Source organism: Maylandia zebra, linkage group LG7 (assembly GCF_041146795.1).
Source record: "Maylandia zebra isolate NMK-2024a linkage group LG7, Mzebra_GT3a, whole genome shotgun sequence".
In the NCBI taxonomy this organism is placed as follows: domain Eukaryota; kingdom Metazoa; phylum Chordata; class Actinopteri; order Cichliformes; family Cichlidae; genus Maylandia; species Maylandia zebra.
Genome location: NC_135173.1, coordinates 64,914,533 through 64,940,752, shown reverse-complemented (window position 1 = coordinate 64,940,752; position 26,220 = coordinate 64,914,533). Strand labels below are relative to the sequence as shown.

At 40.1% G+C, this 26,220-nt stretch overlaps 1 protein-coding gene across 1 annotated transcript in view; it reads left to right on the top strand.

The window, feature by feature from the left end:
- Positions 1–26,220, top strand: part of smpd3 (sphingomyelin phosphodiesterase 3) — a 95,909-nt gene that overhangs the window by 17,651 nt on the left and 52,038 nt on the right. Inside the window, exon 2 of the mRNA XM_004566137.3 lies at positions 24,244–24,940. Within this exon, the coding sequence (XP_004566194.1) occupies positions 24,639–24,940 (302 nt within the window). The 5' untranslated portion in view covers positions 24,244–24,638. The remainder of the gene's footprint in view (positions 1–24,243; positions 24,941–26,220) is intronic.

Here is a 26,220-nt window from a genome sequence, read left to right as displayed (position 1 = left end):
CTTAATTTGGGTTGCCTTCTTCATAAGCGTGCCACCACAGGATCCACCCTTCATGTTATTAGCATAGTGCATCTACTCGGCTTTCAAAGAAAAAGTATTGGAGTCTCAGTTTTTGTTCATTAAGAAAAAAGCTTCTTCAAATGTTCAGCACAAGATGAAAATTCAAAAGGTCATCTCATTTGGAGTCACTTACTCTTTCTCCCTCACACAGACGCTCACCTGTGTTTGCCCGGGCCTGAACTTTGGGCTGTTTCCATAGCAACATTCATCGCACTTAATGATGGTGACAGCCAGCTGCGGTCATTTCCTTGTGTCATTTTTCAGCATTCGCCGCCTCTTCTTCCTTTCCAACGTCCTCCCCCTGAGCGTCTATACAGTTAGACTGGATGAGAGCGTCTACCCACCTCAGGTTTATTTGTAACGGGTTAGTGGTTCTCACCAAGCTCACCCTGAAAGTTGAGGAGAAGAAGAAAAAATCACCAGGGAGATTATTCAGACCCAGAGTTGCAGCCGATGCCTTTGCACTGCTCTCCACGAGGATGCAAACACAAAAACAGAATATGATGTGACATGACTTAGGCAGAAGTTATGCACAAGCCCAGTACAGGCAGTATCAGCATGCAGGGAGGCTACAACATGGTTCCCGTCCTCAAGTTCTAGCTCAGTGGCAAAGGCAGGAATATTTCTTAATACATGCATGTTTTTTGGGATATGAATAAAACCCACAAAGACATGCAGAGAACCTCACACCGCACATCCCCCATACGCCTGGAGGGAATTCAAACCCATTTTCTGAGGCAGCTGTGCTAACTGTGCTTTTGTTGAAAAGTGAATCGAGTCAAGTAACTGCAGAAGATCACAGACTGTCAGGAAAAGGCCACACATGGAGATTCAGAAAAACCACAAAGGCGTGGGATGGCTTGAAAAGAGAAACATAATTAACACAAATGAGAAGTAACGAAGAGCAGCCTTTGTATCCAGATAGAAAAGTTGGCATATCAATAAAAGTAAAAAAAGCAACAAAGTAAAATGGAAAAAAGGTCATTAAATGTTGCTGTTACTTAAATGTCTGCTGAGGCTTTTTAACAGAGTTTTTATTATTCTGATTCCTTTCTTATCTTCTCTCTAATGGTTTCATTTCAATCAGAATTCATGCTACTTGCTTTTTATCTCAGCAAACCAATAATTTTCATGTTACTTTTCTTCAGATTTGTCTAAATCTTGCTCTGCGCTCTTTTGTTTCTTAGTGGCGAAGAGGGTTTAATAGACTGTTTACTCGCTGGGCCCACGTCCTCATTTTATGTTTGACAGCATTTTAGTAGATAGGTGAATAGCTTGGACATGAATTGAGCTGCGGTTTGGGGAAGGCCTCGAAGGGGACTGGTGGCGGTTCCCGGCCTGGCGGATCCCCATGTACTAAATAGAAGTGAAGAAGTTAAAGAATTAAAAAGGGGAGGGAGGGGCACGTAAACGAGAACAGCTTGCAGAGCTGGGAGAACCTATATAGATGAGAATCGGAAGACGACCAATGTCGTTGCCTTTACTGTGTATGCACATGTGGCCCTGCGGTTACAAAAAGACAGCTTAACTTTTGTTTTATTTCTCTTTTGCAAAAATAGATCGTCTATTATTCTGTAAGCAGATGTTCACATGTATAAAAACCCCACGCCAACCAGGGTTTTGGTGGTATATCACTGCAGGCACACCATTGCATGTTAGCCTCATGTATAGCCGGCACCTTCAAAAGAGGTTGTGGGTTTGTAGACCAAAGCATCGCTGTTATTTTTTTAGTCATTTTCAGTAGCAGCGCCACAATTTTACCACGAATGCCAACAGTGTGGCTGCTGTTTACCCAGCCATCCAATTACAGTGTAAGAGGATACCAAATGGAAGACCAACCAAGTGCTGAAAAACAACAGAGCTGAGTTTAATTCGGCTGCTATCCAAGCATTTGTGTCTTTACCAAATGAAATCGCCCAAACAACCAAAACCGATATGAAATTTATTGCTTGAAAAAGCATTTTGTTTACTGTTGATGTACCAGTTAAGTTAAGAATAACAACTAATGTTAAAAATCACAATCATTCACACTGATTTCACGTCATACTTTTCCACTGGTTGTCTGTGTCCCACCAGTAGAGCGCACCCCACAGTTTGAAAACCACTGAGCTTGCAATACATTTTTCCCATGAATATTCTGTATCATAGCAACCAAAGCATCACAGCTGAAGAAAAAAAAATGCTGTGCTTTCGAAGCGCTCTCAAACACTCCCAGCTGGGCATTTACAAAAGAGCGTCCAGTGTTTTCAGCTGGGGGAAAAAACATGTCTGTGTACACACACCCTTTGTCTTCTGGCAGGTTTTGTCTCGCTAAAAATGTTGTGCGTTCAGTGTGTGCGAGAGCACACAGTTTCATTTTCACTCGTTATAAGTGACTGGCTTGCTTGCATGTCCTTCACACATGTCCATTAGGAGGAGAGTCCGCCAAATTACAATGGATGTAGTGTGACTGACCGACTGACTAAAGCACAGACACTAAACTGTTTTCGGAGCCAGTAATCTGATCTGCTTGTGGAAACTGACTGTGAATTCCTGCTAATACACATCAGCTCCTTTGGGCTGCTAGCACATTTCCCCTTCTTCTCTTTTTGTTCCATTCGAAGCTGTCTGCCGTTCTAATTTGAGTTCAAAGACAGTCATTTTTCTAGCTGCTCGGCTTAAGCAAACATACATTTCCCCTCAAAGCGCAGCCAAGGCCAGGCTGAAACTTATTTTCAGCTTTGAGTGTCCGTGTGAATGTTTTCAGCAACCTGTCGTAGAAGTTAGGACCGTGCTTTTTTGTGTGAATTTCCCACAGTGTTTCTAAAGCGTGGCAAAGCTGATCTTCTCTACTGGGTTTTTGAGAGGAATCAGAAAATATGACCTTGCTACTGGGAGCGAGGTGGGGAGATGACCACAGGCTGCTTTGGGCAGGAACCCAAACATAATTAAAGTCTTAGATCATCAGAAACACCACAACGTGTTCGGGAGAGAGTGCAGCAGTCCTAACATTAGATGTACTTTGGTGGTTTAAAGGGAGTGAAACTCTTTTTACATGATTGTGTGTTGATGGTGGATCAGCACACAGCTGAGTAAGCTGTGCTGCTTTATCTGCAGCAGGGCCAAAGGGGAAAGCACAGTGTGTGTTTGTATTGGATGCACATGTGAGTGTTTAATATGCTTCTCAGTGTCCCGGTTAAGTATTGATGACTTAATGTACCGAACATGAAAGCTCTTGTGTGTCTGCCTCCATGTCTGCGATAGCATTATGTGAAAGAGTCTATGCTGTTTGCTGTGATGTGGGTGGAAGGAAACAGAGAAGGGAGGAGATGAGTGAATGCAGAGAAAGGGTGAGTAAGATTTAAAAAATATGAGTGTGGCTGGAGCTGTTCGTCTGCTGGTATCATTCATTTCTATACATATGACATCACCCATTGGTTTCTGGGCTCAGTGGACTTCAGTGTGAGTATTTTGGTTAGTTTTTTTGAGGTAAAAATTACTTTGTTAGGATGAGATTGTGGGATGAGAGTAATTAGCTAATACTAGAAAGCCTGGCTAAGAATCTGCATCAAAAACAGACCTGCTTATAAAATATAAGCAAGTCACTGGTTCAGAAGTAAAGCATGAACTGCTCGGACAGCCTGTTTGTCACATAATTCTATTAAAATGCTCTAAAAAGCAACAATAAAGCAAACATAGTCGAGAGGTCCATTTCAGTGACTTCATTTAGCAGAGGTGATGGCTCTGGCTCTATCACTGTATGATAGTTCTGAATTTAAAAATTACCTGTAAAGATTTTTTTTTGCAGCAGGCATCAAACATGCTTTTTAATGCTACAAAACTTATTTTACCATGGAGTCTATGGGGAATGACACGCTTGTGGAACCAGCCTCAATTGGCCATTAGAGGAACTGCAGTTTTTGGCCCTGGTTCAGCTGTGATTATGGATGGTTTTTTATTTACTAGCATAGCATTGTTTTGTTTGTTTTTTTATTTGAAGGTAACACATATACATATTATTAACATAGTATTTTCGGATGTTTTTAGTAAGGGAGTTTTTGCAGTGTGGATTGCTGCCTTATCTCCTGTTATACTGAGTAGACTGCTACACTGACCTCCATCAGACTGAGGTATTGATCCACTACAAACTGGCTGCCCTGGATTAGAGAGCGAGCACACCCAGCAGCAGCTCACGCATGCAAATGTACATATAGGCATGAGCAGAAAACATGCACGCACATTTTTTGACCGAGCTCCATTGCCCCCTACCCTGAACCCACATGGATGAGTGCCCAGAGGGCTGCTGGGTAATTGCGAGTCATGACTGTAATCCACTGAATCTGAATGTAGCTAATAGACCCTCGCAGTGTATTGGTCTGAATGAACTGCCTTACAATGGCTGTCAGATAAAAGTGCAGCTGTGACTGAGGTGAGAGATGATTTGCAGAAAGGACGACATTAGTAAGTCATTAGAGCAGCTGAGTGACTTAACTGTGCATCTTATTGTACTTAGGCTACTTTTTAAACCTTCTTGTCCAACTGCATCACCAATTAGTGTTAAACAGTCAGTAAAGAACAGAACAGAGTGCAAAGAAAATCATTGTCTGAGCTTTTCTCCTCGTCCTCACAAGCACGTATATCTTTATGAAAAACTTTGTTTCTAAAAGATACAGTTGGGGGAAATAAAAACAAAAAAGCGCATGAAAATTATCTGTGTGAGAACTGGAGCCTCTTTTACATGGATCGTATCTAAGATCTCACATGAACTGAAGTCTGAAGTGCAAAATTCTGTTTTATAATGAGTGAGCAGCGTGTGAGGACCATAAAGCTTTTGATTTATTCATTCATGTGTTAAGGTTATATTTGGGGATGTACATAACTACTAAACACATTAACATTGCTGCCCTCTGTAGTCAGCACCAATGTTCCCTCTAAGCTGCTTGTGTGCTCAATCGCGCACTGCTGGCATGCTCTCTGCGCACAGAAAATCTGCGTTGCGCACAAAAATAAAATCTAACGTGAATTGAAATTAAAATAAATACGTTAACAATTGATTCTGTTTTACAGTGTGAGTCAGTAAGTGACCGGTGACTGGCTGCTCCAGCCAAGGATGCGATTCACTTTTGTATATACCGAGCTAATCAACGTCGTTGACAGGCTATGACAGGGTCCTTATGTGCCGACACCGGTGTTTTAGCTAGCAAAGCGGCGTGGCTCATGTGGAGTGAAGCCACGTTAATGACAACGCGTACAACCATTGGAGATGTGAGCAGGACAGATGGAACAATTGACGGAAAAAGTGGGGACTTTATACCAGTTTTTAAATTGCGTTGATAGACCACGTAAAACCAGAGTTATGATAAAAATATATGTTTGTTCGTTTTCTTCCTGAATACTATCGTTGTTTATATTTACTGCGGGAAGAAACGGTAAACATGGCATTTTATAAGGAAAGCACTTGATGATATGGCAACATGGCATTTAGTTTTTTAGAATAGGGGGGAGGTTTTAGTAGTGACGCTGGTGTTTTGAGATGCGACGTTTAGCGTGTTTGGAGTCTAAAGTTAGTGTGTTGTCTTGTGTAGTTTGTAATTACTTTTTGGAGTGGCACAAATAATTTGTGTGGCATCAAATTTGATGCAGAACAGCTGATTGTTCTGTAAATAGTTTGAAATGTTTATTTTAAAAAACGCCTTGGCTGCATTTTTAGCTAAACAGCTGCAAAAAACTTTGTTGTTTGCATAACTCAGTTACTTTTTTGAAGAAGTAACTATATAATTAATTACCCAACATTGGTCATTATATACTGTATTTTACAGACAGAGAGTTACAGGAGTCTCTCCCAGACCACAGACTCATACTCATAATACAAGTCACAGCTTTATATATATATAAAAATAAGAAAGTTGTGTTTTCAAAATTGGAGTTCAAGTTATTTTTACTTCCAATAGTGTTAACGTACTACACAGGTCATGAACAAGACTTTTTAAAATTTTAATTGTAAGTGGGCTAAAGCACTTAATTAAAAGTAGTCTAACATAAATGCTGTAATTTGATTATTTTAATAAACCATATAACTTGGATGGATTCGATGCTGGCGTGACCACAGTGCACACGTCTGCTGTCGCTCACAGTGGTCCAAGTGTCCGCTCAGAGAGTTTGTGTGTTCGCGCAGACACATGAAAAATTAGAGGGAACATTGGTCAGCACCAGAAATACTAGCTAGTTATGCAGACGGTGGCGCTCCACCGCACTTTCTCTCTCTGATGGAAGACGTAAAAAGCTAGGTAGAAATAGATGATGCAGTGCTTCTTAAAACTGATTTAGAAAGTGAATGACTGTATATTGACTGTGTCTGGCATTTAAACAATACATTGTGCACAGGCAAGTGGATGTTAACCTGCAAGGAAAGAAGACTGCTAGTACTAGCTTACTTCTTCCTTTCGCCTAACCAAACATTAGCTTACTTCACTTGCTGCAAACTGGTCAAACACCGTGTGTTTATATTTACATGCATGCATGATTATTACATTTCAGGAGCATCTAAAATATGCTTTAAAATGAACTGTTCAAAATAGCTCCCAAGAACATTGTCTACAGTATTTGACCTCGTCCGTAAGACTGTAGTTTCATAAATCTTAACCAAAATATATAACATATATAACAAATATATATTAGTTTCTTTTTAACTTATATTATTAATATTTATTAAAGGTAACGTGTCAAGTATCAGTGTAAATAATTGTTTTAATCAATTTAAATTAACCCTTGTATTTAGAGGTGGGCGATAGATTGATAACGATATGTATCGCGATATAACTTTTACTCGATAGAGAAATTAAACTATCGCGATAGACCTCGCCGCTCTTGTCCTCTTAAAAAAAAAAAAAGGTCAGCCAATCCAAATTAAGTAGCGCAGAGCCGAACCAATCACAGCCGCAGCATCACGTCGCGTGACTTGTTACGTACAGCACAAGTGCCAAGCCGCACGTGTGTTTGTTTGGGAAGCAGCCAGCGGGTAATGGAGCCAGCGCGTAATGGAGGAAATGAGTGTGCCGACTAGAAAAATCAACCGAGCGTGACCGAAGAGAAAACAGATGATGGTTCCAATGCCGGAGAGATTGTCGAACGGAAGAGCCATAGAAGTTCCGTAGTGTGAAGGTATTTCGGCTATTTCAAGTCTGACAAAAAACAGAGTAGCGTGCACTGTAAATTGTGCCGAAAGCAAGTCTGGAAATACAATAAACTGGTGCATGCGTCACACTGTGCGCCGCGTTATTGTTTCGGTGAAATGAATTTCTACAATACTGTTACTGTTAGTGTTTAAATGCTTACATATACACACAGTTACTGTCCCTCCACACTTACGACTCGGTTCTGCTTCTATGCCCCAGCTTTGTTTACTTTTTCCCACCGAGGCTTCTAGACTTCTGATTGGTCAACATTTCTGCACAGTTAGGAATCTAGCGCCACCTGCTGCTTTGGCATGTTCATAGCAGCATAGTTTTCCTTCATTTCTGCCTTTATGTGTGGACGGGATTATTTTTTAAAACGAAAACGGAAAATCTCAGTTTTCAAAAATACCCGTGTACGTGTGGACGTAGCCTCAGTCTCTGACTGGAAGCGCTAATTCGTCATTCGGCTTTTGTCAGACTAAAGTAACTGTTAAAACTGTTTGAAAAGCTAAGCTATACAACAAGGAGAGATTGAGAATTTCCTTTTAGTTCTCAGTTTATTTGATATTGACAAAAGTTAGTCAGTTTTGTCTGTTCTTCTGTAAAACAAACTAAGATTTATTTTTAGAATTAATACTTTGTTTCTAAGTGGAATTGACAATTTAGTCTGTTTCGTTTGTTCTATTTTGAAACTTAAACGCTTTAGCGGCTGCCTTTTGTGTAGTTTGCAATATTTGCCTTTATTTATCTGAAAAAGTCTCATGTTCCTTAAGTACATCTACCCTGTTGAACTTATTATGGGAAATAAATATTTAAAAACAAGCTGCTGATTATTTCACATTTTACTTGTGAGCAACGGAACATTTAAATCTTACAAATATAGTTATTTGGCTTATATCGTGATAGATATCGTTATCGCCTGAAATGAAAAAACATATCATGATATGAAAAAATCTCATATCGCCCAGCTCTACTTGTATTGTCCTCGGGTCATTTTTGACCCCTGAGGACAACAGGTGTATGGAAATCGGGAGGACATTATGAGGGTTAAGGATTTTAACTTAAATAAGGATGAACACATATATTTCCAGAAGATTTGCTGCTAAGCTTAGCTAGCGATCTTTTAGCACTATTTTTTATCTCTCATGCAAATTAATTCTCCTTTTATTTGTTTACAAAACGTCAACAAAGTTGTTTCTAGTTTTTCAGTCATGAAAACTTTAAAGATAATAAATCTGGAAATATGCAGAGAAACTAGCTTAAGCTAAGGCCTGAGATAGCGGCAGTTAGCCAGACACCAATGACTACTTGGTTATATTTTTTCAGCACATTACATCATTGGCAAATTGATTATGGTTCAGAAGAGTAAATTGTAGTCAGTATTTTATTTATTGTATGTATTTAATTGCGATTTTATAACTATATGATTCTCCTGTTCTTGGTAATGTCAGTTAAAACTGTTTCAGGTGCACTTTACCTGCTTTTTGGTGGATAGCAGCCCTGTTTTACATTTAGCTGGTGAAACAAAGACAAACCCCAGTCAGATTTGTGATCTACATAACAAAGCCCACATACAAAAGGTGTGAATGGAAATGCATGACATGTGAGCACACCTTTATATAATAAACCTGCTAGTTTATGATGCTGCAGTTCAGGAACCCTGCAGCCTGATCAGGTCAAGCGTATGACGTAGTAGAACTAATTTAAAAGAGGCTGAAATGAAAATAAACTTTTCGCCATGCATAGAGATGGACACTGGCAGCTGGGACATTAAAAAGTGGGCCAATAATTCTCTGAATGCCTCAATAAAGGGCAGACCAACAACTCTGTCAGTACACGAGCTGTGAGGAATAGAAATTCCTGCAAAACCACAGAAACTGATCAGTGAAGTTATAGCAAAACGTTTGTGTTAATCATTGTTGTGACTGACTGGATTTGACCTTACCTACACTGTATGTGTTAGATGTCAGTCAGAATAATGATCGCTCTACAAACTTTCATCCTTCTGTACATTTTTGTTGTTTGCTGATTCGTTTTGGCAGCGCTTAAAACATTAAAAGAGTTTCGATGAGTGTGACAGTCATAAAATGTTAACATGGGATTAACATTAAACATTTTTGCCATTTCTATAATCCTCATAAAAATGCATTTTTAAACTTTAGCATTGAAAACAAATTTTACAATGTGGATGCAGTTTGTAGCAAGTAAAAATATCACTGCACTTCACTGCATAGTACTATGCTGTGCTTACAAATCACAGTTGCCATCATACACAGTTGATGACACACTGACGTGGGCCCTAAATCAAAAGCAGGTTAATGGCAGAGAGGCTCTAATAGCAGCCTTTGTGTTATGTAAAAGTCCAGAGGTGAGTGTGCGCTGCTCTGCACAGCGATTTATGAGATCATCTACTGCAAAGAGAGACGGTAAATGTGGGAGAGCCAGACATGAAGGAGAGGGCGACATGAAACAAAAGGTCACGGGTTAAAATAAAAGCTATAGTGTCACTCTGCTGAAGGACCATCGTGGTGATGTTCCAACCCATTTACTCCAAATGATATATGTTTATGTTACTGCTGAGTGTTTCCAAAAGCAGACTTTTTTATGCAATTGTCATCCATCACAATGAATATTCTGTTTGCTTTCATTTTTGGTCCAAGCTGTTGTTGAAAGCGTGGACCGTTGGCAGCCTGCAGTGGTGCTTTCAGAAGCTTTTGTATGAATCTGATCAGTTTCTGTCCTCCTCATATCTCATGTTTGCAGCGTTTCCAATGCCAGAAGCTGAATGTTCAGAATTACAAATCAAAAAACAAACCTCCTGATCTGAGCCAGCCTTGCCCAGTTCATTTGCTATCATGAGAGCTGAAATGTTGCTCAAGAGCAGGTGGCAACGGGCCCTGATCAAATTACCCTGCTGATTCTAGTGTACCTCACAGTGATGGTATTATATGTCTCCAACTAACCATGTTACAGCAGCACAATCGCACTGAAAAAAGAGACGCAACAACGGAATGAGAAGAGGAGGGAGTGATCTCTTGATAGCTTAAGATAATCATAGATTTCTGAAGTGCAGGATTTGTTTTCAATTTGACAAGACAGAAAGTGGGAAAATGAAACCTTTAACACTCATCACTAATATCTGTGTAACAGGCAGTCAAGGGACAAAGTGCAATACCGGACCAGACGTACATGTGATCCTTACGCAGCATCAGTGGGTGGACGCGAGCTTTAGTGTCACTGTGAATTTTCTGATGTGAAATGGATGGCATGGAACTGACACAGATGGACCAGAATGCCTCTGTTTTATTTATTCATTAAGTTATTGATAGTGATAGTGATAGTACCTGGCAGTTAGGCTACAAGATAAACTGAGGAATCTTGGCATTTTGTCTTCACAGATTTTTGGTTCCTTTTCTTGTTCTTTTTCTTTCTCTCTTGGATCTTTTCTTTTCACCTTTTCTGTGTCTCAAAGCATTGTTGAAAACATTTTTAGGAAAAGAGTGAAACTATGAAAAACAGTGATGGGACGCTGTTTAAATGAAACTGCATAATCATGCAGTACCAACGAGACGTCTGACTTCATTCTGGGGTAGCGAAAAATCCAGTGGTCCAAACCACAGTCATCAAAAACTGTCATCAGCCACTAGCGAACAAGGGTGGTCTGGTTCCCACAGTGACCTGATCTGAAGATCATGAAATCAGGCTGAGATTTACATTAAACAACAAGGAAGTCAAAAGCCATGAAAATACTGTGGCAAGTCTGCAAGTTCAGGTTCAATACAGGTCTCAGATCAATCCACTGATCTAATATCAGTTTCAATTTTATCTAAAGTCTAAAAGTGCAAAATGTTCTCCAAAATCAAGTGCAGTAATTCTTAAACAAGTCAAACTTTCTGAAATGCCCACATTTTATGTCCAAAGCCAGTCTAAAAGTGATGGGACAATCAATTAAATCCATTCTGAAACCACCTCCAAATCCAGCCTAAAAGTTTTGCAAATCAAGTCCGAAACCCAATCAAAACAGTTGAAATCCAGTCTGAAATCAAGTCCCAAACCACATTAACACCCGTTCAAAACCAGCCTGAAAGCATTCTGAAATTTTGCCAATTGATTCTACACTCTGGAAACCACTTAAGTCCATTCTGAAAGCAAATTTAAAAAACCAAACTTGGCAAAAACAGTGTAAATCACCCCAAACTACTTTAAAATGGTTCTAAATTTGCCAGAAAGAAGGTAAAAGTTAGCTTTAAAGTACTGTAAAATCCTTCCCCAACTATGTCCAAACATAAGTCCAACACCAGTCCCACATTCATAGTATTGCAATCTTATATTCAGACGCTTATTTTGAAAACACTTAACTTCAAGAAGTAAAAGCTTTTCTCACTGTTCTGTACATATATGTGTCACACAAAGGCACACATGTGAAGTTCCTGAGATCAGCTATACTCTGAATTATTGAGGTTATCAGCTGCAGGCTCTCCTCCCACTGATTATAAATAATTTGACGGTTTATCGAGTCCAGAAGAAAAGTCAGGGCGCTCGTGGGAGTTGTTGTTCTGCCCAACTCTTCCCAAAGGCCCGATTTCAGCCTAGATTGCTTTGCTGTTGATGGAAACATGAAGACGCAGTTCTTAATTGATTGGAAAACAATCATCCAGGGCAAAACGTGTGACTTGGGTATTACTTGCATCTATTATAGCGCCTGATGGGCCATGAAACATGAGCAAATAAACTGACACACCAACCCCCCTGCATTATATAAGAGGCTTCAGCATGTATGTGAGAGTGGAAGCTGTGTCATATCTGTGCTCCCTGTACAGTGACAGGCAGCCACAGTAGTACAGTTACTAAGTGCATGTGACTAGGTCACCATGACAACAGCACTCCCTGGAGCATGCTGTGAGCAGAGCGACGTCACTGGCCTTTGCATGCTCCTGTGTGTCTGCGTTCGTGTGGCACTCGCTGGATCGAGAGCTGGTCCTGCACAAGCTGCTGTGTGTGAGAACCAGAAGCAGGAAATGAGCACAGAAGACAAAGATGAGACAAACGAGTGACAGCGAGGAAAATTTAAAGATGCGTAGATGCACGAAGGGTGTAATCGCTCTGATGTGCACTCCAACACTATTTTAGTTTCTGCCAGATGGCTTTATTGCTCCTATCACTATTTCTTCACCACAGGCCCCTGAGCTGTGTGTGTGTGTGTGTGTGTGTGTGTGTGTGTGTGTGTGTGTGTGTGTGTGTGTGTGTGTGTGTGTGTGTGTGTGTCACTCAGAGCTCTGTTCTTTCTCCTAAATATCAAAAGGGCATTTATCACTGATAGGCTCCATTCAGCTGCTGCACCACACCGTGCTGCCCAACAATCACGGGTGGATTAGAAAATAACCGTCTCAAATGAGCACAGACGTGTAAAACAACAGTCCTGATTGTAAGACCAGCACAGCACACAGACCAATGATGTCTGTTTGTACCTGTGTGTGTCATAAACGGTTTGTTTTTCAGAGGTTTTGCTTCAGTTTGTTCAGATTTTGGTTTGATTTAATATTTTAGGTCATTACAGTGGGTTTGAGGACAAAACTTTGGACTGTTTTACATCTTTTCATCACATTTTTTTCTCATTTTATTCGTTTGTTATCATTTGTCTTCTTTCTTTTTGCTGCTCACATTCCATATTGTTCAGATTGTGTGTTTTACATCTGTTTTTGATGCTTCATGTGTCAATTTAGGTCACTTTGGGTAAAATATAGGTCATATTGTACCCATTGGTCAATATTTTGTGTCTCCTTTTTGTGTCTTTGCAGTAATCATAGCTAGAATAAAAGTTGCACGTAGTTTCTGGGTCTGAAAAGTCTGTTAAACCTAATTAATCCAATTTAATGGCCACCAAGGGCAACAGCTATGGTTCCAAAATGATTTCCTATAGAAGTTTGAGAAAGTGGCTCTCTGACTTTAAATATGTAAACACTTTGCTGCTGAGCTAGTGGTCTCAGTCACTCATTTTGGTTCATACCAAGTTTCATTTAAATCTTGGTCATACTATGTTTCACAAGGGAGAATTATAGCTACAGGGTAGACTGGTCTTACAACCTGGGATCAAAGTCTTTAGTCTAAACAGCAGCCCCATTCATCTATACTGTCCATAGCAGTAAGTGGCATCTTCTTCACCCTGGATGTCAAATGCTGACAAGGTTCTATCAAGGTTGGTCATGTCTCCGGCATGCACAGGATAAAGCGAGGTGCATTTTACTCTCAACTCATCACTGAGGGTCACCTGGAAATGCAAGCATCACTTTTCATCACCCAGGGTTAATGTTGTGAAGGCGGGTAATGTGGTTGCTTTGTGGGTCATCTTATTGCTGAAGATTTTCTCTCATCACCTTGTAATATAAAGATAAATGACAAGACTTTTGTAATGAATTGGTGCTACAGTATATAAAAGTGGATGGGGAAGTGAATCTTGAATTGTTCCTAAATTTCAAAGGATATAATCTCCAAACTAAGGTGGGACTATATTTGGTATTCCAGTCCGAACACTGCAGAAATGACTACAAATAATTGTTATTGTCACTTTCTTGTGATCATGTAGATTTTTAAGTCATTTAATTGGGGTTTTACACGTTTTCATCTGTTATTTACCTCCTTTACAAATATTTACTTGCTTTATTTATTTATTCTGTGTTGGAACTGCTGGCTTATCCCTGTTGCCAATGTTCCTGTTGATTTTCAACAGTTGTGTCTCTTATGGGTCTCATTTTGGTTGTTTGGTTGCTCATATTTCCTTGAATCCCTGAACCTGTGATTCAGTACTCCAGTTCGTAATCATCCGACACATCAGTATTCACTCAAACAATGCATGTGTTCTGTGCCTCACCGACACGTCACGCGCACATACTGCTGATGAGTTCGAACAATCACGAGTGAACACGACATTATTGACCTTCCATATTGTCCACGCAGACTGCTGGCGCTCGCACACAGTTTTTCTCCTGTTTATCCAGACAGACGATATTGATCGGGGCTGAGGGAGGAATTCTCTGAAATGAAGGTCTCTGAGTGAACTTTAGCAAACTGCAGGTCCCAAGCTGACATATTCATTTATCACTGACATCCTGGCTGTCAATCAGAGCGTCCTAATGAGCTCACAGTACAGCGAGGTGCGCATCCTATTAGGTGATTGTTTGAGCGTGTTACTGGAGAAATTGTTAGCTTGAGCTGTACTCCAAAGCTACATTATTATACAGTGTCGCTTTTCCTGCATCATATTGGCTTCGTGAAGCCAGGGAGATGAAAACAACAAAGAAAATATCAAAATTTAGTCCTGATATTGTTCCAAGTATCCCCCACATTGCGTCATAAATGGTATTTTGCCTTATTTTAATGGCACTGATGATTAAGTATGTAAACGAGTGAAGGTAATTTTGAAGTGTCATTGTTTTTGTCTCATTAAGGGATAAACTCCCACACTGCTCTCTGATTAAAGCACCACTCAGCGCGTTTGTGTTGAAATTGCACTCTTGCTGCAAGTTTTCATCTCTCTAATGTAAAACAGGGCATTGCCGATGATTCATTAATGGCAGGAGGCGCTAAATAGTTTAAAAAGCCACTTTACTAAAAAAAAATAATGGAGGTCACATAGTTTATCCTTTGGCACAGAAATTAATAAAGTCATTTTAAATGGTTATGGTTATGAAAATAACCATAACTGTTGTGTGTTTGCTACGACAGTTTTCAGCTGGATATTGCGGTCAGGGTCAAGATGTACCTTCCCTTTTTTTTTTACAGGCAGATTTTAAAGGTGCATTAAGGCACATTTTTATATTAAAACGCAGGTTAATTTAACACAAAATACGTCAACAGTAATGAACATCTGTTTGTTAGACTTTTTTAGTGCTTGTTTTGGTTCTCTGACCCACAAATTCAGCTGCCATCATAACAGCGTATGTGTACCTCATATAAACCCCACAGTGAATGACAGAAAGCAAATCGCTGCCACAGTGACATGTTTAATAGCGGAGCAACTCCACAGCGCAAAACTGATGATTGATTGATTTTTACAAACAACATCATCAAACTAAAATATTTTGGTAACCTAGCCAAATGGGGAATTAGCTTTTTAAAGTGCAGCATGTTTATTGATGTTAACGTGTCTATTATAACGTCTAAAAAAAAAAAAACAACTGTGCAGAAGCTGTTTGTTTGCTGGTTACACCTGGCTGTGGATCAAATTCCTGAGTTTGACTCACGCTGCAAACAGAATAAGCACAAAAAATAGCAGCACGAACAAAGTGGTGTTTATTAACATGCAGATTGCTCGACTTTTAACAGTATTTATTGGTTTTTGTACTTTTTATAAATAGATTTTATTTGATAACGAAGCAGCTCTTCTATAGAAAACTCCTGCACTCCCTGTCATGTTAGATTTTCCACATCTCCCAGTCTCCATCAGTTTATAATGCTAGACTTTCGCCTCACTGATTGAAACTGCCAAATACTTAAAGAGAAACAAGAAATCTTAATTTAAACGCATTTTAGTGAATGCAGGCTGACGCTAATAATCTCCACTTAGTTAACGTTGCAAAAATAATAATCTGTGGAGATAATGGTACCAGACAGTTACTGAAACCAACCAAATAGTGGTTGAAAATGCAATTTTACCAGTTCACCTACTAATGTGGCTTTATTCAAATACATATAGAAAAAAACCTGACCATCGAGCGACTCAGAAGAAAAAAGCCACAAGTTCATAATTTCAGAGCCTGTATCATGAAACTCATGTACAGGTCTGTGAAAGGCAGCCGTATGGTGAAAATATAAACACAAGTTATGATTTGAGTGCTGTTTCTGTTCCTTCAAGCACAGTTTAAAATTCAGAGTCTGAAGAGGAACAGGAAATGATCTGCCATCACCGGCTTGTATCTCTTTCTGCTCTCCCTGGTTTGCACCTCACAGACAGCTTCTTACTTGAAGCACCTCTAAAACAAAGCTGAACTGAAGGCTTTATTACTGATCCCTGGTTTATTTCATATTGTTCTGGCCCACAGCACTAAACCATCCGTGCAACGCTGATCAGTTAAAATGATATAGCTGCTTGGCCACCTGACCTGTGCCACCTGCCTCTGCAGCCTGTTATGGAGCAAAAAACGATTTTCTAGATTTTATTTAAGTGATAGTTGAGCAGTGTCATTAAACACAAGGGGGGTTGTGTAAATTCAAGCTTTCCTGTGCGAGAGATAAAAATACAGATATAATATTTGTCCTCATTAGTCGACATTGATCCTCTGGTGAAATCTCGGCGGCAGTAGGATTTTAGAAACAAACAGAAGTGCTAATTAGCAGACATCAGCTCCCCTAACAAAGGAATTATCTGCAGTACAAGCTGACTTGTATACCTTTTTTAAAAATATTGTGTGCCTGTACCTTAACGTGTGTGTGTTTCCAACATGTGTGTGTCTGCTGACGTTGTCACTGTTCTTTTTCCGTCGCTGTATTTCTGTCTCTTCCTGCAAGGCGACGTATTTGGCTATAAATTATGCACCGCTGAGCTTCCCCTGATAAGGCCAAATGTGACGGTTTGTGCTCGTTGATCTATCAGCTCTGACTGAGGTTTGTTTTTCTGGGTGTGGTCGTTGATGCAGCTTTCAAAAGGTAAACTCCCCACAGAAGCTGAGGAAAGTGGAAGCTTTTAAAGGCCGTGGGATCGAGGATTTTAACGCTTAAAGCAGCAAAAAAGATGAATACAATGGGTAAAGACTTCAGCAGAGTTAAAGGTTGATGATAGGATGATGTAATCGGGCCAGTGTGGATACTTTAGTTATGGACAAAAACTAATTCTTATGGTGTTCAGTTAAGTCTTTACTTATCAATCTCAAGCCCACCTTATGGGAGCTTTTGCCAGACTTCCAGCGCTTTTTCAAGTCATTATATAATTCATTGAATAAAGTTGTGTTGCCGGTTCAAATTTTGGGTGCTCATTAAGTGACGTAGGAAAAAAATTGCAACCAGAGAATTTAAAATTGCATTTACAGGGAATGAAATAAGTATAATATGAAGGGAAATCAAAATGACTGAGATTTATAATAAATGTTTTTGAGGAAAAAAAAGTAAATGTTGATAATCGCTGTATGTGTGACAGTGTTTGAGGAGAGAGGGTACATGCAGACGTATAGACACGCATACACTAAGAAGATGTGCCTATAATATATCATTTTCTACTCTGTGAGCTTTAATCACCATCAAGCAACCATCAAGGTCAATTTGCAGCAGGAAAAGAAAATGTGAAAATTAGAAACAAACAAATGAAAACATGCGGTACAAAAACGTCCTTCGTTGAAATGAATGAGCGTTTTTAGCTGGCATTTGCTAATTTTCTCTTCCTTTTTTTTTAAGATCCTGTGCTCTGTTGGATCCAATCGAAAGAGCATTAATCTCCCCACAGGTGATAATAACACCATTTTTACATAAAATCACATTGTCTTTATCTGTGTGAGGTATAATTATGATACAAACTTAAAGCCAGAAAATACCTGTTCTAATCATCATTACACAGCACTATCATCATAATTTACTGATGGAGTTTTTGAATATTATGATTTCTGTGTTCGTTGTATTGGCACACCAGCATCTCTCCATATAAACTGCTGTAGACTGTAACTTTCTCTGTGTGATTGTCGTACTTGCACCTCTCGTCCTAGCTGTGCTGCTTGAGTTTTATTATGCAGCTGTTAATATTGAATTGTTTGGAGTTGAGTTATGATACTTAAACCTGCTAATATTGACTTGCTTATGCTAGTGAGAGGCTGATGAATCTGAATTTGAACACGAGCAAGTCTAGCAGAAAGTAGTGAGAGGATTTTCTTGCATGAGTGAGTTTTGAATTATCCATGTATTTTTTTTCTTCCTGAAACCTAAAACGAGCAGCCAGAAATAGCACATTTTAATGAGCAGTGGCTGCAAATTGCGGCTTAAATGCCAGGCGGCATGGAGTCAGTGCAATGAGTGAATTTGTCTGGATTAGAGTTTTTGTGCAGGGGGTAAGCTCTCTGTTTGCTTCCTTTTTGTTTATTCACTCTCTGCTTGCTCTTCCTTTTGCTTATTCTAAATGCATATCAGAGTTTCATCGATATTTGAGAACAATGAAATAATTACCTTCTGTCGTATATCTTAAAAATACAATAAACAGTGTTGTAATGTGTGCTGTAACACTGCAAGGTTTAAAAAGTTTGGTTGACTAAAATCATACCTCTTCAATGAGTCGATGAGGTCATGGATGGATGGATGGATGGATGGATGGATGGATGAATGGGTGTATGGATAAATGGACAGAGACATGGATGGATGATGAATGGATCAATGGCTAGAGAATGATAAATGAAGGATGGATGGATCAATGGATGGATGATGATGGATGGATGGAGATGGATACATGCTGGATGGATCAGTGGATGACTGATAGATGAATGATGATGGATGGTGATGGATCAATGATGGATGGATGGATGGATGGATGGATGGATGGATGGATGGATGGATGGATGGATGGATGGATGGATGGATGGATGGATGGAGATGGATACATGCTGGATGGATCAGTGGATGACTGATAGATGAATGATGATGGATGGATGGTGATGGATCAATGATGGATGGATGGATGGATGGATGGATGGATGGATGGATGGATGGATGGATGGATGGATGGATGGATGGATGGATGGATGGATGGATGGAGATGGATACATGATGGATGGATCAATGGATGAATGATGGATGAGATTAGGTGGCTGTAGCTCAGGTAGAGGAGCTCAGCTGCTGATCAGAAGTTTGGTGGTTCAATCCCTGGCTCTCCAGTCTGCATGCCAAATATCCTTGGGCAAGATACTAACCCCCACTTGCTCTCTGATGCATCCATCGGAGTATAAATGTGTATGAATGTTAGTTAGAAAGCACTGCAAAGTATAGACAACAGTGCTTGTGTGTATGGGTGAATGCGGCGTGTTGTATAGAGGGCTTTGAGTACTCCACGAGAGTAGAAAAGCTCTATATAAGAATCATTTCTCATTATAAGAAACATTTACCATTTACCAGTCCATGGATGGTTGGATCAATGGCTAGAAAATGGATAAATGAAGGATGGGTCAGTGGATGATAGATGGATAAATAATAAATGGGTAGATGGATGGATGAAAAGGGGTGAGGGTGCTATCTTCTGTCTGCTTGCTTTTTTGAGAAAGTGAACTAAAAATAGATATGGAAATATAGTATTTGGAGCATAATAAATGTTTTTTATTATGCTTGTTATTTCAAAATATAATCATATAAACTCCCTTTAAACCATACTTAACCAGACATACAAGATGCCACAGGGATGTCACCCACTGGTTTTTGAGTGCACAATACAAAAATACTAAAAATATGCTCTATAGCACTGAAGGTCACATTATTTATCACATAATTTCATCAAAAACAAAACCAAGGAAGATGGGTCCTGTTCAGTGACTTGGTGAGGCCTAGCAAATAATGGCTAAAGTCGCCTTTCTCACCGGTGCCATTCAGCCTATGGACAGGTTAGCTCACAGTTTTAAGGCCGACCAAAGTTTTTTTTTTTTAAAGTGCTGCAAAGTTTAATCCCAAAAAGTGCTACCTCTTTTCTCCATATGTCCAGTGAGAATTGAAGTGTGGACTTCCACATGTTAGACTTAAAGACAGTCAGTAAAACACTGCCGTCATATGCCCCTTATGCCCACTGGTGAGTCAGCAGGTCATCTCTTTATATCTTTTCAGGTCAACCATCGCAGCAGGAAGTCAGCAAGTAGTAGCACAGGCAGCTCCTCTGTCATAATACGAATCATTACAGTATAGGGCTTTGGAGCGTGATGTCACGGGGGTGGGCGTGGAAAGGATTTTGGCCCGATCCGCCATTTTGGGGGTCTAAGTGAAAAAGGAGCGAAAGCATAGCCATGGTTCGTTCTTGCTGTGTGGTCGGCTGCAATGTTCGATCACACGACCGGCACGGGAATAAGCTTGAAAATGGTTTATCTTTTCATTCTTTCCCAACCCGGAAGCAACATGAGGCAGCTCGTGTATCGATGTTACCAAACGAAGGCGTCTAGCCTGGATAGCAGCTGTGAGACGAGCTGACGTGCAGATCTCTTCCATCTCCAAATATCTGTTGGTGCTCCAGACATTTTCATTCCGGTAAGTTCTAAATATGTTCATATCACTCTTTATAGCCTATTAGTTTTATTTTCTATGCACTCTGAGCTCATAGCAAATTAGAACAAACAGCCTACTGAGTGCAGAACTACCTTCTATTTATAGAGTTGCTAATTATTTGGCATTATTGCAGCAAACCAGCCGATGAAATGGATGAAACATCGGGACTGGTTTCCAGCGCTACACGAGGGACCTGCTTCAAACATACCACCATGCCAATCAGATTACTTCTTCCATGTGAGGGTGAAGAGGTGACCCTTCTGGATAAGATGGTGAAGGTTTGCTGCGTTTTGGTGAACAGTGTCATAATAAAACCAGGGAAAATGAAACCTGCTCCTGTTAAATATTCTTAAGTCTTTTGCTGTATAAATAGCAGTATTTTTTTCAAAAGATACAGTAAATAATGTTAGTAGTGGGTGATATCATGTAAACACTCATGATTTTGTGTGAACATTTTGTCATTTGTAAACTATCAATGACATGGATTCTACATTGTACCTGATGTGATGTTCTATAAAGTGGTTTTAATAAAATAAAATAAAATAAAAAAGAGGCAAAAATTAGTTTGTTTCTTTATTCAACATTTGAACAGTGGGACTCAGTCAGTACATATTCAGTAAATGCAAATTATTTACACGGCAGTGCACTTCAGGCATAAATCTAGACCCCTAGAAAAAACATTATGGCATTATAGCAGTGACAACTCCTCCACAGTAGCAGGTGGGATTTTTCTGTTTTGAGGCTCCTTTTACCTTTCAATACAGATGGTCTGTCTATGTTTTGATCAAGAGCCTTTTTTGGGCAGCTGAAGAGGAGAAGTCTATCTTATGGCCAACCTCTGGCTGTATCCTGGTCATATTACCCAGCAAAACCCAGTATGCAGGTTCATCTGTAACAGTCCTTGTGCCACAGATCAACACTGTTCCGTCTACTTTAAACAGAAGAGCAGCGACGTGGGTGCAGGTCTCTGCGACTCCGGCCATACAGCTGCAGTGGGCGACTTCAACCTTCCCTGTGATGCTCACAGTGACCCATGGCTGCAATGCTGGTTCATTCAGTCTTTGAGAGTGCAGCACCTGAAACACACACAGACAAAGTTCATTTAAAGACAAGAACTATGAGCCAAGGCCGACACAAATGTGTTTAATCTACTTTATCATAAATGTAACAAAGTGTCAAGAAAGTTAGCACATACATATAATTTTTCATTTCTTTATGTGTCCATCTATAGAACGCTGCATGTTATAGTGTAAATCTGCCTGTTCTCTGTCAAAAACCTGCCAGCAGAAAATGAACCTAAAGTATGTAATGGAAGGATGTCATCACTTTAGAGATGGAGAAAGCATAAAGTGACAATTATGAATCACTTAATATGATAAGGAGATTCTGCAGGTCATTAATCAATGTATAAAACTAAAATAAAATGTATTTTTAGTGACACAAGATACAAACATGGAAGCAAGATGTATAATTAGAATTATTTATAATAAACATTAATAAATCATTGCAATTTCTTTAACCATAAAGAATAACTAAATCCTTCAGGACAGTGTCTCATCAATGCACTGAACTCACTATGTTATCCCTCTAACAGCCTCCACATGTTCTCACTGTAATTTCCCCTCATGAATGAATTTATGCTGCACTAATGTGAATGTTTGCAGGGAAATCAAACGCATTTCACACGCAGTACTCGAGCTGACTTACCTTTGTTTGAATGACGACTTGTACGCGCTGATTCCACAGATAAGGTATGAAATATGTCAGGCTACGTCAATAGCGGTTGGTCTTCAGGGTTTCTACTCCACGGCCGTATTTCATACGGGTCCACATTTCCAATGCACGCTATTTTCTGCAAGTACCGCCGCTTCGCCTCTGGACGCAATCGGTCTCTATACAGTCCATTCTCTATTGAGCAGCTTTTAAGCATCTTGTAATCGTCGTTCCAACACGGTGTTTGATTTGATTCGTAGACCCCGAAAATGGTGCCGCGCTCCCACAATGCATTGCGGCGTGACGTCAACTCCAAAGCCCTATACAAAGGTTTCGACCCTACACAAGAAGATTACAAGGATGGAAGAGGTGGTAATTCTGGGAGAGATGTCCTATTCAGAGAATGAGCCTGTCTGACAAAAGAGCTTCATTTGGGGAGAAAATAGTAGACAGTGGTGACAAACAGCTCCCACAGACATGTTTTGCTGGAAAGTCTTCTATCCTAAATAGATTTTAAAAAGCAGACCCTTGACAAAAAGAAAGATGAATACGTGACAGCCTGTGCTGTCTTTGGACCTGTGGAGGTGTGATTATACAGTCCAAATACAGAATGAAAAGTTTCATTCATTTGGTGAGCTTTGTCAGAATTGCTTTACCTACTTTCTGCTTTAATATGGATTGTGAGTATAATATGCACGCAGCATTTCTCCACGGTTACAGCAAGTTTATAGTTGTCTTGTTGCACAGCAAATGAGACAAGGTTCATTCAAAAGCATGGGTTGTTCCACTGCCCTTCTCTGCTGGGCATATGATGTTACGCCAAGGTCAGCACTCTCTTTGTCTTCCTAAACTCGCCTGTTGACATGAATGAATTAATCTAGTCATTACTTATTCATGTCGGTGGGATCAATTCTCTTCCCTCTGTTGCCTATGCTGATATTAAAGTTGGTTAAAAAGCATTTAGGGTTGGAATTTCTGGTTAAGTCATCTGCGGGCTGGAAGAACGACGTGGTTAATGTCCTTTCCTTTGTGATACCCTTTTGTAACAACAATTACTGATTCCACGATGAGCTGTTTCCACAGCCCTTCTCCTATTTAAACATAGACTTTAAATTATTTAAACACTGCGGGCCAAAAATTTCTGTGGTAGTGGATTTGTGTGTGCTCGTGCACTAAGAAATCTCTTTGTTTCAGCTTCAGGAGCTTTGTAGTCGTTAATATCATCGTATCTTTCAACTCTTTAGTTTATATAATATTTATGTTCTGAGAAATATTCAAATGCAAGTCACCTTTTCTCCTTTTTTTGTATATACTTACTTTTCCATGAGGAATATAAATGTGTTATCTTTTCAGAATCAAACACAACACTTTTAAGTGGACCTGTTACTGCAGCACTGCTGACAATGAAAGTGGGCCAGACTTTATTAAACTTGCAGGCGAGTGACTGAAACAGCTACCAGTGAGAATGACAAATGCCATTGATTGGCTCATGGCGTGGTAGTAAATACATAAAGTTGTTTTCTAGGTTACTGGAATGTCTGTAAGCGACCTGCCGGTAGCTTCAAAGTGATGTCCGATAAACAAATCACTTCCAGTGTAGATGCAACATAAGTGTAAGCAGGCTACAAAGTCAAGTTTAGCTGCCATCCATGCAAATCAGCTGATTTTAGTGCCAACCCACATCAGCCGATTGCTCCTTCTGCACATCCAACTGACTATCTCGTGCAGCTGCCGCCATTTAACCTGTTTTAGCCTGCCCACTATTCATCTCCAACCCACCCACACCCCAGTAGTATGACCACAGTCTGATCAACTGCTTGTCTTCTGAAATAGCTTAAAAAAAATACATCCCATAATGTGTTGTTGTCAGGAGTATGTCGTACTCGCTGTCATACATTATTCTTTCTTCTTGTAAGACGAGACAAACTACAGTAAATAATTTTGCCTGTAGCTTACAAGCCTCTGTGGGGATGTGCTGTTATTATGCAATTACAGTCATTCTGACATGTATGAGTTTCACTCCCAGTGGAATAAAGTCAATTACTGATCCCCTGCTTCTTTTTCCTTCTCTCCCGCCTTTCCTCTGTCGATGTGCTTCTTTCTTCAGGTTTGGAGGAAATGCTGATGTTGAGTGGATACCCCCTGCAGAGGTGGTTTGAGTCCTCGCAATCATAGATCCGTCATCAAGGGAATAGCTTTCATCATGACTGCCTACCTCGAGACTGCGCTCCTTGACCCCTCCTGTGGAGGGTGTAATTACTGAGGGAGGGGCAGCAAGACTGAGATAAGCTTTCCTGTGAAGATAGAAATCATCCAAACCATGTAGTGTTCCTTTCTCCAAGGAATGGGGGAGGGTCTACATTTGAGTCTGATCTTTTTTCATTTATTTCTGCTTATGTAATTAGTGGAAGAGATTTTGTGATTGATTATAGTGTATGTGGGCGTGGACGTGCAAGGTGAGGAGAAAGTGACAGACAGAAAGAGAGAGAAAGAAGGAAAGAGATGGTCCTCCACATCACCCCGTATTCCAGTGCCTGTCTGCACTTCTTGGATGGCTTGTCGTGGAGCCTGGTGTTTCCCTGCTACTGGTTCCTAGACCGGCTCCTGGCGTCCTGTGTGGCCACCTCGCTGGAGAAGCGACAGCGCTCCCAGGACCCCTGCTCCTTCCTCACGTTATGTGTGCTGATCTCCGCACCCCTTTACCTGCTCCTCCTCCTCGCCTCCTTGCCCTTTGCTCTGCTGGGCTTCATCATCTGGGCTCCCCTGCAGGCAATCCGCCAGCCCTACCTGTACACCTACTGCAGGTTAGTGCCAACATGGCTATATTATTTATCACTGCTGCTGTTTCTGTGAATTTACAGGGCTCTGAAAAAGTATTTTTACCAAACTTGATTTAAACATTTAAAGGTTTCAGATCATTAATCACACCCAAACAAGTACATAGTACAGTTTTTAGATGATTTCATTTATTAAAAAAACGCTATCCAACCTTACCTAGCCCTATGTAAAAAAAATAATTGGAATAGTGGTGACGGAGTGGCCGGCCTAGCAAAACTACTCCAAGAGTGAAGGTTTCATAGTGGCCTGGCCAAATTGAGATGCTTTGGCATGACCTTAAACAGGTCCACAGAGATATGAAAGACTTGTTTGAACTTATTACAAATGCTTAATACTAGTTCTCGCTGCCAAGGTCCAGGTAGGCTGGGTAGTTTTTTTCCATTAATAAATCATAGCATCATTTAAAAAACGCCTTTTTTATTTACTTCTGTTTTATATTTTATTTGTTTAATCTGAAACATGTAAGTGTGACAAAACTGCAAAAATGCTTTTTCACAGCACTGTACATAATATCTGATTTTGTAAGGATGTAGTGTCTTTTACTTTAGACAGTATTATGTAGAGTGACCTAACTGTTTTAAGGTAACACAATCTTTTCCTGCTTAAGGTTTCTACAGGTGAGGAGGGCAGACCTACAGCCAACCATGTAGGCCTTTCTTTGTCCTTGCAGTGGTTCAGTTTAAAGATGACCGGATGAACGCACTTTATACCGGTTTACACATTTTAGACTGGCTTTCAACTAAACTGTGAATGAAAATGAGGCCCTGGATCAATGTAACGTGAAAAATGGGCCGAGCAGTTGTAGAGTCATGCTTCATTTTTCATCTATGGAGCCAGTTGTTCACAGGGGTTGGCTATTTCAAGAAGGAGAAAATGAAGTCATTATCTTGTGTAAATAGTTTGCTCGTGGGTCTGCTTTCCAGCTGCAAGACTCCATCAGCTCTCAGTGGGTGTTTCGTTATCCAAACACCCACCCAGGTGGCAACCCGCCATAACCACAAAATGGGAAATACAGTATTTAGCTCTGTTTGCTGTGGGACAGCAGCACGATCTTCCTATAATTAGCAGTTTAGAGATGGCAAATGTAAAAGGTGAGTTTCTAGTATTTTAAGTATTGTTTCAACAGTCACCTAGTAACAGTTTATTGTATATTCATGGATAACGTCTTTAAAAAGGTAAAAAGCACCGATGGCAGTAGAGTTCAGGGCCAGAAGCATAAAGAGGGGGTAGAGTAGAAATGGTAGAG